Raw genomic sequence first — 17042 nt, forward strand, 5'->3', positions numbered from 1 at the left:
GGTGTTCCCAAGACAAAATCGATGAAAGATCAGTTCTACAGTAAGATGTTTTTCTTTGATTAATTACTTTAAATTGTCAGGGAAGGAAAGAAAGGCCAGTTAAAGACAACTCTTTTCCCAACACAAAGATCATTAAGATTTTCAGCTGATGGAAATTTCATTTATCAAAGATCTCTGTTGATGAGATACAGAATCTGTTTCCCATATAGAGCTGAATGCATCATCATAAAACATTTTTTATTCTAACAAAGGGAATTTTATTACAAAGGCGGCTTTGTCCAAAAGCATTAAAAGGACTCCTAGCATTTTCCACATCTCAAAACGGTTACTAATTGGAGTTCTTACCTGTGCTCATTTCCTGTGATAGTGTTAAATTAAAATTAATTGAAGAAACTCCAACTGAATTCATGGCTAAAACTGTAATGGTGTGTGTGTGTTCAGTCCATGGAAATGAACAGGTAGTGCCGTTATCAACATATTCTGACCACGTGGTGTTTCCTGATGTCTGATGCTTTATAATGTATCGGCTCACACTGCACAATGAGTGATTCTTCATCAGTGGCTGCAGCAAACATTAGCATTCATTAATTTTCCAGTCTTTGATTTCAAAAGCAAATGTTATTTGGGCAGAAGGCACTGCTCCAATTTTAAGAAAACATGACCCAATAAAGATATTCTCTTGACTGGCTACTGTCCTTTTAGCAAAGGCACTGTAGTCCATTTAAAGACTTAATTTTTTATGTCTCTGAGAGTTGACACACTTACTTGCTATCTTTCCAGTGAAGGGAGGGCAGGGGAGACAAGGAAAGACAAGCTTTCAGACTCCTGCAGTAACTCACTGGTTTATGTTAGTATTTTTCAGGACAGAAAAACCAGAACAGATGACTGTTTGCATACTAAACATGGGCAAACAGGAGTGGGCAGTCACTAATGTACTTTTTTCTCTGTCCTGCATTAACCTTTCAACGTAGCTTTGCCCAGTTTACATGCAGTTGCAGTGGTGTTTATACAGGCAGCTGCCTAGAAATCAGTGGCACCTTCTGCTCAGAGATCTTGCTCAGCAGAACTCAGCAGCTGAAGGCTGCATTTCATTATAACTTAGCGTCTTCAATTCCACATTATTCTTTTTCCTGAGTATTAGAACAAATAACATTTTAAGTCTCTGTTTCATAGCATTTGTATAACTTAACACTGAAAGTGTAGGCTGACATGAACATGTCATACAGCATGGACGCTTCAGCTGCATTAGTACAACCAGAGAGCAGGTCTGGTCTCTTGCAGCCTGCTGGGAGATCTGAGGGCTCTCCTAAAGCAGCAAGGCATGTAAGACTTCAGGAATAATGGGATGCTCCACCCGGCTGCGATGCAGCCCCACATGGCTGTGGTGCACACAACTGGACCTGCGCAAGAACAATTTGACCACAACCTCAGATGGGTCCACTGCACAAAAATCAGGTCGCTATGGAAGGCTGAGCTGGGAGCTTCCCGAGTCTGGGAACATGCCTGCTGCCAGCACAGGTCTGTGCTGAGCTTCACCTACCTCCGAGCCATCCAGAGCAATCACACAGCACTAGAACAGAAGGGAGTAAAGTAGAAGACAGGCTGACTGAACAAAGAATACAGAACCATCTCACCTGGTACCACAACATTACAATCAATATTCACCAGCAACCTCTACTTGCCTCTAGTATTAGACAAGCAAGAGGCAGTAACACAAACGAAGTCGTATCCCAAGTGCCTTGCATGTGAAGTCCCACAAACATCAACTGCCCAAGTTTGCCCCCAGGGCAGCATGTGCTTATCGTACTCACTTTTTGGCAATTCTACCAATGGCTTTTGGATCAAAACAGAAGACCAAAATGTAACTGTTCTCACCTTCCACAGGAGGGTAACGTTCTTCTGCCTCCTTGCTGGATCTTCAATAATAACTCTCCAAAATTCAGGGCCTTGTAAGGGAGCTGCATGATTACATAGTTTTGAAAGAACAGTGGCACACCTCAGTCTGAAACTAGACAGACCATCAGAGTGCACTCTGAAAGCACATGTACCTTTGATATCTTTTACAAGCGTATAGGCTGATCTGCTCCAGTTGCTCCAGTAACCTGATCCATCCAGTTCTCTGCACCGGACCTGAACAACATACTCAACGCAAAGCTTCTGAACTTTTATCACAGCTGATCTTGGTGCATTTGAAATTTCATAAAGCTGTAATGGAAGTCAAAACATTTAGAGTAAGAACAAAAGGCTGTGTAGGCATCTGTTAGAGTCAAAATTCCTGAAAAGGAATCCAATGAGAAAGTGGCCTCATCAGTAATATTCCTTTGCTAGATAATGCGAATGCTTACAGCTGGTTCATTGCATGCTACAAATTCCACAAAAACCACCTAACACACTAAATGACAACACTGCAACAATCCATGCTTCAATCTAGATTCAAAGAGACAGTACCTCCCAAGTAATTTCTTTCCTGTTCACAGCATACCGAATCTGAAATTTAAGATCGTTGTTTGTAAATACTGGGTTTGTCCAGCTCACATTCAGCAGCCCAACATTCCTGGTGATTTCTGCTTTAACGTCGGAGGGAGGAAGCGGCTTCACTAGAAAATTGAAAGAAAAGAAAAAAAACCCCAGCTGTAATGTCTGTCTGTACCGACATTTCTCATTAAATCAAATCATTATGGTTTACTTTCTTCTGTCCTGAGGGTGGGAAGTAACACATTGTGGCCTCTGCTACTCCAAGTGAAGCTGGACTATAACACAAACACAACAATTCACCAATCCAGGCCGGCTTGCCCATTCACTGCACACAAAAGCATTGCTGACTGAGAAAGGCAATGTTTATCCAATGGAAAATGCATTCAAATTTTGTCCAAAACTAAAATGACCAAAAAAATCTCAAGTTCAAATCTCAAAAATCAAAGTTTCTTACAGAACAATTTATTTAAAAAAAAAAAAAAATAATAACCCATGGGCAAGTTTCAGTACATTTCATTTTAATTTAAACCACCAGAGCTTATATTGGTTCTAGCACTTGGTACCTCCCCTGGTACAAACAGCAAAAGATGTAGCCTGGCACTAATGGGGTGCACCACTACAGAAAGTAGTAGCACACACGGCCCAGAAAGGCAGCTCCTATAAAGAACGGTGACAGACATTATGCAATGATTCATGGAAACAGTGCATTAAGTTTTTATTTTACTAATAGGCAATTCCACCAAAATTGAGCTTCTTCAGCAGACTAAACACGAACATCACCAAACACTAGTTTGTCAAAGCAAAGTTAGAATATACTAATCAGATGGTGACTGAGCAAATAACAACAAAAAAAAATATGAAATAAGCTTTAAATTTTGGGTGGTGCTAGAATGAGTATGTTTTGGTTTACTATGATACAGAGCGTCTTTCGTCCAGTGTAGGTCAATTCTATTCATTGCTTTTTATTTAAAGTGATGACTTGAATAAACCAGATTTCTAAAGTTCTGCTAGAATTCCTCACTGGGCAGCTTCATATAAAGCCACCACCTTTCCTCAAAAAGAGCACAGCCACTAACACGGCAGCTGCCATGCTGACAAGGTGCCAGGTTCTCTTGGCAAAGTGTCTAAGCAGCAGAAGTGCAGGATCCCTACCCACCATCCCTCACACCACCCTCCTTTCTGACGCCCAAGGCTCCCAATCGTGCTCCGATAATCAGCAAACTTGCTTGTCAAAAAGGCACAAACAGCTCTGAATTAGACAGGAGCAACCTTGAAAACCACAAGGCCACCAAATGAATCGTAAGAATAATTCCCATACCCCACTTAGCTATAATGCACTGGACTTTGCCTTTCCTTCCCATTACATTAATTTTTGCTTACTCTATTTAAACTTTGAAATGCAAAGGACAGTCTGGTTTAATTTATGTTCTCTGTATGCATGTTTTCCCACACACATAATAGATGTATTTCATTATTCTGCTTTATTTCGTGCAACACTGCAACACTGCTGTGGTCTAGATGCCATGTTTTCTCTCTACATATGTTCACATTTGTGTCCAAAAAATACACAGTCCAATGAATGCTCTGACTCATAGACCGGATAATAAGACATGCTTTGCACATGTTGCAGTGTTTGAAAACACTCAAACACTGTTCTTGCCTCTTGGTTTTACACAGATTTTTGTAAGAGCTCTGTGTCACAAAAGAAACTTTGGGAAAGTATGCAAGAGCATGAGCAGTCCATATAATTTTAAATGATACACAACTGTGTAAATAATACATATAGTGCTACACTGTATCAAAGTATAAACTTAAAAACTAATCTAAGACTTCAGAAAAATTAAATAACAAAGGACCTTAACAATTAGAGAGCCTTTTTAAATGTCATACTTCCATTTTCTGTAGATGTCTTTGCAAAACACCTGAGAGGATAAACATGCAAAACTGGATGTTTCATTTTATAGGTATTAGCTGCAGTTACAGTCTGCTCCTGTGCCAAACAAAATGTATGGAAATAACATTTAATCCAATCTCTTTTAGAAAACAATATCAAAACTCTTTTGGTTTTATGTTCTTTCCACAATCTAATTTATTTAAAATGCTATGAAGAAGTACTTTACCTACACCATATAAGGAATGAAATCCAAGGTCACAAGTGAAGAAAGATGTGCACGAATCTTGACCTACCCACATCTGCTGGAACGACACAAGTTGGTGAGGATTCAAGTGTTCCTAGTGAGTGGTTAAACTCTATCCACATGGTATATCCAGATAAAAGAAAAATAGGCTGAAATGTGCACTCATAAGAATGATTCTTCTGTAAATGGCATTCTTTCACCTCTGATTTTGGAGAAGTACTTGGAAAGTCAGAACAATAAATTTTGCTCCTTAAAAGAGAAAAAAATCCACATTCGTTAATACACTGCAACTGCTCATGGCACCAGTAAACTAGAACTCTGAAGGCAATTAAAACAAATGGTGTCACTGGAACCACCTGGGTTTTTTTGATGATTATTTGGACAGATCTTGAACTTGAGTCTGCACTAAATGGATAAATAACACTGCAGTGTAACTCCTTGAAGCTTTGGCTCTTAGCCTTAAAAAGCAGGACGTGAAAGGCTCTCCTTAGTGCAAAATCTCTCGATAACAGATTAACCACAGGAAGAAGCAGGTACAACAAGAGCAGGCATCTCCAAATACTCATAAATCATGTTACTTGAGTGGTAGTATTAGCAATAAACATAGCAAGGCAGATGTCCAGCCAAGAATTTACCCCAGCCAGGAATATGACTTTCAAAATATCAACTGGTGTCCAGGGGAAAGCTGCCACGTGGACCAATCGGACACATACAGTGAAGTCTCTGTGAGACAGAAATCCCCCAAAAATATCAGTTCTGGGGGGTGGTATTGAAATCCCACATACATTTAGTATCACATCTGGCAACAGAAGGGAGGAGACCTGGACTCTGGATAAAATGGCACTGGCCATCTTATTGGTGATGGAAAGGAAAAGTTTTCCAGTTTCTCCTGATTTCTCCTAAGCTTGTGCAGAGCTCAGACTTGTGGTGAGAGTGGCCAGATAGGGCACTGGTTATTCAACTGAACCACAAAAGTTACACTTAGCTGACTCTCTCCTCTTCCTGTCAACAGAGCTAATACTGATTAAACTGGTGCCTGGTGCTTTGAAGGTTTAGCTTAGCGTTCTCTGTTTTTACAGCACCATCATTTCTGTGCTGTTTCTGTTGGCAGCACTGACTGTAGGGGAAGATGAAGTAAGAACCCAACCAAAACAAAACACCAACAGCAAAGCTATCGCACCACATTACTGCACAGCATTGGATTTCATCTATAAAATGTAATTGCATCAGTAACTAAGAAGAATAGCTGCCTGCTCCTGGAAAACCCGACATGCCTGATGTGACTGCAACACATCTAATTTCCAATTTTCATCCTGAGGACTTGTCTATGTCTAAGCGAATCCTAGCAACTCCAACTTGTATATGGTGCCTCTTACAATCAAGCTTGGGCATTAAAAAAACTGACCGCTTCATTTGGTTGCAAGCTTGTAAACATCCAAGTTCTTTTTGCGTTTTTGTTCCCAATATGCAATGGAGTGTTATGCAAATGATACTGATTTTTCAAAGCTATAAATTTTTAAACATTTTACACTTTAACATTTTGGTAGTCGCTGCATTCATATGGTCCCCTTTGATTTTTTTTTTTTTAATTTTTCCTCTTTCAGATCTTACTATTAACAAACCAAAAAAAAAAGGAACAAAAAGAAAGATCACAATAAATACTAGCATCTGGGAAGCATTTTCAGTCTGTATTCATCTTCACTGTTTCATCTAGCAGGGACACTGTAACAAATGTACACGTTATCACCTCCTATTAGAAAATAACATTTTTAGCTAAACCTCAACAGTAAAAAAGTGGGAATAAAAAACATGGCAAGAGCAGCATGGGTTTTATTTCAAGCTTCCTGCCCAGCAGTACACTCATTATATTCATATTTGTGAAGACAGTTGAAACAAAATCTACCTTAGCAGACAGCTAGTCACTAATCCTGCCCTAAAAGCCTCCCACTTGAAATCTCAAGCATTCCAGTTATTACTTTAGTCCACAAAATCCTGACAAATATTCACCTGGGTACTATGATAGTTCAAAACTTCTGTCCACCTCCAACAGAGAAGACAGTCCAGCTTTCCAAATAGGATTAGGCCCTCAGGGTTGATTTAAGCTTGTTCGCCAAAACTTTTGCATATTCAGTCTAGCAGAGCAGCAAAACAAAGTATTTTTTCTCAGAAGGGTTGTCTGTCTGTCTTGTTTATATAAAAAATAACACAGTTCTAGGAAACTCTCAAGCTCAATATATTAGTAACTCAATGGGATTTCTTAGTTTCATGGTAAAACAATACTGTCACAAGCAATATTTGTGCATATGAATGAAGATAAGGATGATCATACTGATGCTTTAATAATCAGGTTTGTATTTTGCAAACAATAATGTGTTTGCCCCACACCACACCCCAGTTCTCCTGCTCTGTCCAAAATCACGCCAACTATCTGAAAACAGGCGAGGCCAAGACACCTGACCAAACCCAAGAAAACTAAGAATTGCTCTAGCCACCAAAGATGCTACCTTCATAAAGCAATATTCCCTTTGTGAACTAAGATTTGATTCTCCTTTTATAAGCAAGATTTTTTTCTGTCTGGAATTAATTAAATTCCGTCCCTGTATTTTTATCTACTGTCTGTATACAGAAAAAAAAAAAAGATACAGAATTATAGAAAAATCAAAGATTGAATGGAGACCTCAAGAGGTCTCAAGTCCTACCTCTGACTCAAAGCAGGGTTAAATTCAAAGTCAGAGGAAGTTGCCCAGTTGTCCAGTTGAGATCACAGAATGGTCGGGGTCGGAAGGGCCCTCTGGAGCTCCCCCAGTGCCACCCCCCGCCAGAGCAGGGGCACCTCCAGCAGTGGCACAGGACGGCGTCCAGGCGGGTTTGGGATGGCTCCAGAGGGGGAGACTCCCCCACCTCTCTGGGCAGCCTGTGCCACTGCTCTGCCACCCTCACAGCAGAGAAGGCCCTCCTCAGGTGGAGATGGAACTTCCTATGTTGAAGTTTGTGCCTGTTACCCCTTCTCGTATCACTGAGCACCACTGGAACCAGACTGTTCCCATCCCCCTGCCACCCTCCCTTGAAGGACTGATCAGCATTGATGAGATCCCCCTCAGTCTTCTCTTCTCCAGACTGAACAGCCCCACGTCCCTCAGCCTTTCCTCAGCAGAGAGATGCTCCAGTCCCCTCAGCATCTCTGTAGCCCTTTGCTGGACCCTCGCCAGCAGTTCCCTGTCCTTCTTGACCCGGGGAGCCCCGAACTGGACACAGTGCTCCAGATGTGGCCTCCCCAGGGCAGAGCAGAGGGGGAGGATGACCTCCCTCCACCTGCTGGCCACACTCTTCTTGATGCACCCCCCCAGATGCCATTGGCCTTCTTGGCCACCAGGGCACATTGCTGGCTTATGGGCATCCTGTTGTCCCCCAGGACTCCCAGGTCCTTTTCCACAGAGCTGCTCTCCAGGAGATCACCCCCAACCTGTACTGGTGCACGGGGTTATTCCTCCCCAGATGCAGTGCCCTACACTTACCCTTGTTGAACTTCATTAGGTTTCTCTCTGCCCAACCCTCCAGCCTGTCCAGGTCACGCTGGATGGCAGCACAGCCTTCTGGTGTGTCAGCCACTCCTCCCAGTTTTATGTCATCAGCAAACTTTCTGATGGTACACTCCATCCCTTCATCCAGGTCATCGATGAATATATGGAACAGGACTGGACCCAGTACTGACCCCTGAGGGACACCACTTGTTACTGACCTCCAACTAGACTCTGCACCACTAACCACAACCCTCTGAGCTCCATCTGTCAGCTCTAGCTGTCAGATCTGAAAGTCTCCAAGGACAGAGATTCTACAACCTCTCTGGACCACTAATCCAGTGCCCAGTCACTCTCACTGTGAATGCTTTTTTCTCTTATTTCCTTACAATCTGTAGATAGAAGCAACGAGAAGAATAATTTTTATAACTGATACAAGCAAACACATCTAGTTTAAGAAAATCAACTTCCAAACTGCACCTACAGGTTTTACAAATGCTGAAAAACATGGTAAATAGAACCCATGTTACATACTCGGGTATCTTTGGTCCCCTTTCTGCACATGTAGTTAATACCCCTGGAGTTCCTGTTGGGAAAAGTCCAGCTTACAGAAACTAAGCACATTTTATAGTTACATCTGTTCAGAATTCTTTGCTGTAATAGTATTTCCAGAGCAACACTTTCCAAACATAAAGAGTGCATTAAAAGCTATACATACCTGTAGTATCTCAACTGCAAGGAACTCCCCAGGAGCAATGTGTTTGGGTTTGCTGACCATCTGCAAGTCATTTTAGTTAAGTACCCATCCGTTTCACATGTGATACTAATATTCACATCTAATTAAAACACATTGAAAGATTATTAATAAAGATATGATTGTTTATACAAAAACATGCATTACAAGTCATAACTGCTCAATAAAAGCTAACTGAAGTTTAAAATGGAAATATTCCAACCTTACTATTAAAACGCACCAAAATTGTAATTTAAAATCATCTGGAATCTTACCTACTACATATAATTCAGCGTATCTATGATGACATTCCCTATTTTGATGACAACAGTATAATGCGTTATAGAAGAAACTTCCTCTAGGTTTTGTTGCTTTCAAGTTGAAAAGAGTAACTTTGCTTACGCGATCATTCACAAGCGTATACTGACTTTCTGGGATTTCTTCTGCTAAATTCAGCCACCAAACAATCTTCTTGGACACTACAATCTTGGTTTTGTTTTTATAGATACAATGAAAGGAAACATTAGAACCAACACTGGTCAGTATCTTAGGAGGGAAGTACAGAACTTCAGCTACACAGAAGGGGAAAAAAAGAGGAAAAAAAATCCATTAAGATCAGAATCTGAACAAAAACCATTAAAGCGTATGTCAATAGAAAAATATTATTATTATTATCATACAGTTGTATTTCTAAATTTCCTAATTTTTAATTCCTATTAACAACTTTAGGGGAGAGAGGCAGAAATAAGCCTTTGACTGTCTCCCTCCATAACTGGTATTTGTAAATTCTGGTAAAAATAATCTTTAATATCCCCAGGCAAACAGGAATTAAATGAGCAGAAAATCACTGGAGAGTACAGTGAAAACAACACACAGCAGCACCAGGGAAACAGGGAATCATACAGGCTCCTGTAAATTAAATCTTGGGAAACTAGATTAACACTGCTGCTTTTTACTTGGCCCACTTTTTTAAGGCATCAGGTCAGCTTATTTAAATACTGCAACAAGTACTTGCAACCTAGGAAGGGTTAGCTTCTGTAACTCGTCTCACAAGCACATACCCCACAGATTTTAAAATCATAAAATTGTCCTTGGGTAAAAGCAAGAGAAGATCCAAGTAAGAGAAGGGCTATGTTTGGGTTTGGAAAAAAAATTATCTAACCCTTTGAACCCTGCAAGGATGTTGAAATCACATGCTAGCTGAAGCATTACTGTAATACCGGAACACAGATTTCGAGGGAATTGCCATTCAGATCTGGAGGAGGTCGGACTGAATAAAAATGAATTTAAAAAAAATAATAATCAAGCTTTCCAGTAGTTACTAATCCTGCTTCTATTGAAATCAGCAGGAGATTAATGTCTCAAAAAATTGTTTTACAATCTCAGCAGCGTAGTTAACACCAAATGGTAGCAGTGGTACAGTAAGTAATTCACCTAGGCATAAAGACACTGAATTTGCAAAGCATGTGAACATGCATATGCACAGCCTCAATCAGTCAGGTACTTAGGGAAGCTACAGGTGTTATACACCTGCTAAAAAGGAACTTTTGCCAAAGATCAACCCAAAGCCAGCACGAAAATCCTTAAAAGGTCAGGATTACTTTCCACAGTTGAGGAACCACGTCAGATATTTTTAGGATTTCTCCAAAATACAGACCTCCTCAGATAACAGAGCAGACTTACAATATTGCCATTGTCAAAGACTTCCATGTTAAATGGAAGGTGGTTCCAGTGACAGGACGAGGGGCAATGGGCACAAGTTGGAACAGAGGAAGTTCCGTTCCAACACACAGAAAAACTTCTCTACAGTTGGGGTGGCAGAGCAGTGGCCCAGGCTGCCCAGGGAGGGGGTGGAGTCCCCTTCTCTGGAGATTTTCAAAACCCGTCTGGATGCAGTCCTGAGTGATGTGCTCTGGGCAGTCCTGCTTTAGCAGGGGAGTGGGACTGGGTGAGCTCTAGAGGTCCCTTCCAACTCTGAACATTCTGTGATTCTGTGATATAAATAAGAACGTGAAACTGGTCAGTTGTACAAAAATATAACTGCCTGATTTCAGCATTTACTCTTGCAGTGTTAATGTGCCTCCATGCATGCAAGGCAGTGTTCCTGTACCAGCTGCTGCACTGCTCCCAGCTGTGCTGCACACTCCACTGCTCCTCCATTGGCTCGTCCTGACATTGGGAGAATATGCCAATTTGAGCTTCCTGCAGTGAAGAAATTAATCCCTCTATGCTGCTCTCAGGTTTGTCACAACAGGATTATTTTGCTGATGAGATGTATGTTTAATACAATTACATATCCCATAACAGGATTAATAAAAAATAATCTAACAGTACCTACTGCATCTCTTTTACATCCATATTTCTCAATACGCTTATAAACCGTTTCTGAAAATATCACTATGTGAGTAAGAACATGCATCTACCCCCCAAAAATTCTCAAAGCTACACAGTTATATATGCATGTACACACACGTAGCTTTTTTTAGATTTTATATATATAGGTATAAATCCAAAAGACTAAGGGCCAGTTAAACCTCTAGTCAAATAATCAGGCATCTTGGGTTTTATGCTTGATTGCCATGAGGGTCTGTGTATTTTCAGCTTTCTTGGAAGAGAGTTCCTTCCTCAAAGTTTAGTAACTTCCTTGGTACTTACATTAAACACACACATTACATTATTTAGCATAGAGTGAGGAGATGTACATGTAAGCGCTTAGGTACTAGTACTGTCATGTAATAGTTGAGAGGATACCTGTGACAACACAGACCAAAACATTTCCAGTTAATCATAAGCAGAGCACGGAAAAATACAATGCAAAAAATCCTGAAATCTTTAGGCTGATCCAAACCAGCTCAATCTGCAAAGGAAATCAGCAATCCTGATAACTGACCAGGGATTTGCCTAACAATATTTCCCTCCCTCCCTACATACTCTGACCATGAATAAAGAGCCATTATGATTTATCATTTTAGCAGGAGCTATGTTGATATAAGGGACCTGACTAAATCATAAGAGCCCTTTCTCAGTCTAGGAGAGCTCCTACAGTATGCAACATGTCAGGAACTCAATCTATTTGGGTAGTAATTGATTACAGTATATAAGATTATATGCTTAACACTAAAGCCGTGTGCATTGAAACTGATTGACTGGGGCTATTACGCAGTTTATGAGTGGGGCTCAGCATTACAAACCAAGATGGATTATGTTAAATCTAGAAACCCAAAACTGTTTTCTGTGCTTTTAGTTCGGCTACAAAGCCTCACACGAAACTAAAAGTTAGAGAAAGCATCAGGAGAAAAATCTTGTACTGAGTAGAGGTCAAACACTGCCAACTGCCTTTTGAAATGGAAAAACTCTTAGAAAAAAAGCTTTTTCTGGGTCTGAACAGGTGCTTGGTAAGCAAGCAACAGGGCCAGACAAGGAGGTGTCACAGAGGTGACTGTGCAGTCTACATGCATTAGTCCAGAACTCACTCTTTCAATGCAAGTCTTGTACAAAGGAAGGAGCAGAATCTCAGGCAAAGCCACGCAGAAGGAGAAGCAGAAGGGGAAAGAACTTCCACAGGATTTTTCAGCCCAACTCATGCATACCGTACCTCCGTGGACAACACAACTATTCATTCCACTAACTAAACCAAACTGGGAAACCTGCTCTACTCCAAAAGACTACTTACTGCACCTAAGTGACCGCACGTGACCTACCTCCCAAGTTATACGGTGTGCTCCAGTCACTCCAGAACCCTGGACCATGGCGATTCCTGCACCGTACTTGAACTAAGTATGAAGAATCAAGTAGTGTATTGTCTATGGCCAGTGAGGTTTCTAGAGCAACTTGAACCACCTGTTGGATTATTAGAAGCGGTTATTGTTGTATAATGGAACAGGAAAAAGAAAGAGACAGAGGGAACCAAAACAAATAGTCTACAGTGTACTTTTTAGGCAGCAAGTTGGGTAAAAAAAGCTTTCTTCTTTAAATTTACTGTAAATTTGAATATGGTAGAGGTTGCATACCTCTGTGGAAAATATGTTATTTTATTATGGACTGCTAATTAACAGCTGCTTTTTATTCCACAGCCAGTTGTGTGGTAGCAACAGAAAAAGCAATTCACCAATAAAAGCTATACATATTAAAAATATACACATATATCATGAAATTTGGGGTTTGCTGAAAGGAGAGAGCTTTGCCTTTAGACTTCACAGAACCTAGCATTTCATCCAAAAAGAAAGATGGGAGTTTGTTTGTATCACCCAACAGGAGATGGGTCTTTCAACATTGTTTAGTGGCTCTCCTAGCATAACAGATGTAAAGTCCAGCTTGCCAGCTTAACCACATCCTGTTGATGTTTACCAGGGTCTACTGGACACACCAGCTCAGGAGAAACCAGTGTGCCATGCACAGCTCCATCAGACCAGCCATGTTGCTCAGCCCACCAGAGCCACTGCCCAAGAAGGAGGAGGGTGGTAAGAAATCCTGAGCTCTGGAAGAGACCCACTGACCTGTACTGCTCCATCATAAAACAAAGCAAGCAGAGCTGACTCACCTGCCAACCATTTTGACCTGAATTTGCCGAGATCTTCACTTCATACTGAAGCGGGTATGGCATCAGCGCAGGGTCAGACCAGCAGATCTTCAATTGACCTTCCTCTGTCATTTCTAGGCGCAGGTTCAAAGGAGGCTCAGGCTTTACTGCACACAAATTAATTAACAAGTTTACCACTAACCTTACTGCCTGTGACTGCTGGCGGTAATGGGTTTTTACTGATTCAGAAGTCTCTTTCAACACCTTTCTTTTAAACTCCGTTTTCAAGAGCTGCTCTGTAGCTAGTGTACGACAGACTGATGTTGTGTAACACCACTGGAAAAGTACACCCTGGTGCTGTTATATAGTTAGTTACCAGGACGTGTTGTTTGACCTAACATTTGCCTTAAGACTACATGAATTTCTTGCCTTGGTTCATGATTCTCCCCAGTAACCAAGCACTAACTTATCTGTTTTGCTGAAAAGAGGACAGAAGGATGGGAGTGCTGAGCAAAGGACTTAGCTCAGCTCCTTAAGGGTCAGGAGATAATGTCCTCGTATGGTACGCAAAAAATTTCTAAGTATTCCCATCCCTTCCACAGTGATTATGGCTATGAAAGAGGGTCTCCAGGAGAGCTACATTAGGGCAAAGTAAAAATGGAGAGTTTCAGAAATTTCCTACAAGGCTGAAGAGAACTCTCCGGAGAGGAAAATGGATGGGCAATTTAGAATGATGGTTAGGATTACACTCACTCTTCCTTGCGAAAAGGCATAGCTTTTAAAACAGAAGTCAGTAACTTCTACATCACACTTTCATCACTCTTACGATACAAATTACGTCTGTTCTACTGATGCCACCTGCTCTACTGATATCATCTATAAGCAAGTACAACTGTACACTACACAAGTATTCACAGCTTCACTTTCAAAATAATTTTTAATTGAGCTAAATCTTGGCAGAACATATACCAATATTATGCATTTTTAAAATATACTTCACTAAGCAGAAAAAACTAATTATGTCATTTTTAAATACTGGCAGCAACTCTGAATTTCTAAGTTTTTCCTGTAGCATAACTTAAAAGCAGCATGATGAAAAATGCAACCTCTTATCTTCAAAACTAGCCCACCCAGAGACTTTTAACTTACTTAGCTTGCAAAGGACATCAGTTAAGAAGAGGTTTATAAAACTTCTATTTTTTTTTTCCCCACAGCTGACAGAGCCTCCGCCTTTTTAAAATTTGCCAAGATCTGCAATAACTGTGCACACTGGATAGCAACACACATCAAATTCATAACGTCAGTATAGTTTTAACTTGATTAAATACAGAGGAATGTTTCCCAACGTGGAAAAAGCTGGTATTGTATGGGTAAGGAAGCAGGCATCAGGACAACAGAGCTGCCTGAGAAAAGAGGTGGTTTTATTTGATAAGTAAGTTTAGGAACAGCTTTTTTTCCCCCCTCACTTTTTAATTTAAATCCTCAGCAACACAGACAGATACGCTCCACCACTGTTCCAGACTCAGGCACAGAGAGGTACTGATTAGAAATGGAAGCTCAAGTACGTTGACAGCCTGGCCTTTGCTCAGTACGGTTTTGTACTAGAGCCCAGACAGGCATTAGGCAGCTAAGAAACGCATACGGCACCACCCTGCACAAGTGAGACAGCACCAGGAAGCCTTTTCCTCTTCTGTCTGTGCTCTCCTTCTCCAGAAGAGACATCCTGCTGCTGTTCTCCACTTAAAAAGGTTTAAAATATAGGTCATGCTTACCTATGTCTATGGGCTTGACTGACATCAAAGGTGACCACAGGGGCGTTACACCAATCATCACCTTCAGCCACATGATGTAAGTGTAGTTGAGTCTCGGAGAAGGCACACAGCACTCACACTCGTCATACACGCTACAGTCACACTGAGCAACCAGGACAGTCCCCTTTAGAGAGCTTGTAGATACGTCTCCCAGTGACAGCTCTGATCTACAAGGAAAAAAAAAAAACAACCATAAAACAAACCAACAAACAAACCAACCTAGTATTTCTTTCTATACTCTATCTCAATAGAGAAGGTTTATCCATCTGGATAAGGTTTATTTACCAAAAAAAAACAATTAATGAAAAAAATACAAAACTCAGTAATTGTAACCAATTGCTTTTACTTTGCTGCTTCTCCCTTTTTAAATGCTTTCCAAGTAGTTAAGATGGTTTCATGAAAAGTGTATCATGAAAAGGTTTGACTTTAAAACAAATGTGTTACAATACCAGTTGACAGCCGTAGTTTAGTCAGACTAGTTTCTGATCCCTGATGGTAATTATCACTACATACTTCTTAGACATATAAAGTTCGTTTATCTTACAGTGGACTAGTGGGCAGCTCTCTGCCACCCCCCCAGAGGTTATGTTCTCATTCCTATTCACGAGGCACTGAAATAAAATCTAAACAGTTTAACATTCCTTCCAGCTTCTGCTAAACTAAGCATTACAAGTAATATAATAACCAAAACAATTATGCAAGTGAAGAACAAGTTTTGGAATAACAAAAGGCTAAAGAACTCCACCATTCAGAACACATTTTAGTAGTCAACAACAAAGTATTTGAAAAAATAAAAGACACCTGTGCACTCCAAAAGTCTTAACATTGTGCAGTTAATTCCAAGACAAGGCTTTAAGTATTTTTATGCACAGCAGGTTTGTCTATTAGATAGTCTGATGTTTCCTAGGAAAGCAAATTATTTACTCACATACATTACTACTATTGTCTTGGACAGGCTCACGGAAAGTAGTAACTTACTGCATTTTGCTTTTATTTCTTCTTAGAGTAAAGCTCATGGGACTATATTTGACTGAACATTCAGATTTAATTTCAAGGGGGGGTTGCCTTTTTTTTTCTCTTTCTATTACTCTTTCCTTGAGAGTTTCCACTGCAAAAATTGTATGGTCTAAGATAAAGTTTTGAATTTTTAAACAACTAATAGCTGCATGGGCATAATATATGTTTCACAAAAAGTTTAATCAGATTTTCTAATAATATGATTTCAATACATTTTAAATTAAATAAATGACAAATCAGCATACACTGATACAAGCAGTCATGCATTATGTCTTTCAAACAGATATAGGTTTACGGTGTACTGCAGGTATTCAGTGACACAGGCCTCCTTAAGGTGGTGAATTTAATAGTGTGAATCCTTCGTGGCCAAACCTCTCACAGCAGCAAAGCCAAGACAAATCCTGACAGTTAAACCATCCTGGACTCTTTCCTGCTTTTGACATTTTATCCTTGCCAAAAAAAAAAAAAAGCTTACGTTTTGAATTGTTCTGAAGTAATTTTGGAATTATTTCTGTATAGTAAGGGGTTTGTTTTACTAATTCAGAGAATGAAATTGAAGTTAATAGAACAAGAACCTTTCTGTAAAGGTTTTAAATAGTGTTACAGTTGGTATGATTCATTGTAATGCTTGAATTCAGGAAGGGCAGAGAACGCTACAGTGGAAGAGGAGAAAGGACAAGATTTTCTTCCCTTTTTTTAGTCAATTTGGTATCTAGTACATTTAATCAACTGTAGAGCACAGGGGAAACGGGCATGATTCACCAATCCCGGTACTATAATCTGCCCTACTTAAAAAAGAAAAGGTCAAAAACTGAGGAGTGGTTGGAAGGG

At 40.3% G+C, this 17042-nt stretch overlaps 1 protein-coding gene across 1 annotated transcript in view; it reads right to left on the minus strand.

The window, feature by feature from the left end:
• LEPR (leptin receptor) overlaps positions 1-17042 on the minus strand; it is a 31609-nt gene that overhangs the window by 3680 nt on the left and 10887 nt on the right. Inside the window, exons 4-13 of the mRNA XM_009883969.1 lie at positions 15156-15361; positions 13405-13550; positions 12566-12704; positions 9140-9436; positions 8850-8967; positions 4663-4862; positions 2449-2597; positions 2049-2205; positions 1876-1958; positions 346-562 (exon numbers count right to left, since the gene is read on the minus strand). Coding sequence (XP_009882271.1) covers positions 346-562; positions 1876-1958; positions 2049-2205; positions 2449-2597; positions 4663-4862; positions 8850-8967; positions 9140-9436; positions 12566-12704; positions 13405-13550; positions 15156-15361 — 1712 coding nt within the window. The remainder of the gene's footprint in view (positions 1-345; positions 563-1875; positions 1959-2048; positions 2206-2448; positions 2598-4662; positions 4863-8849; positions 8968-9139; positions 9437-12565; positions 12705-13404; positions 13551-15155; positions 15362-17042) is intronic.

Source organism: Charadrius vociferus, unplaced genomic scaffold (genome assembly GCF_000708025.1).
Source record: "Charadrius vociferus isolate BGI_N301 unplaced genomic scaffold, ASM70802v2 scaffold423, whole genome shotgun sequence".
Classification (NCBI taxonomy): domain Eukaryota; kingdom Metazoa; phylum Chordata; class Aves; order Charadriiformes; family Charadriidae; genus Charadrius; species Charadrius vociferus.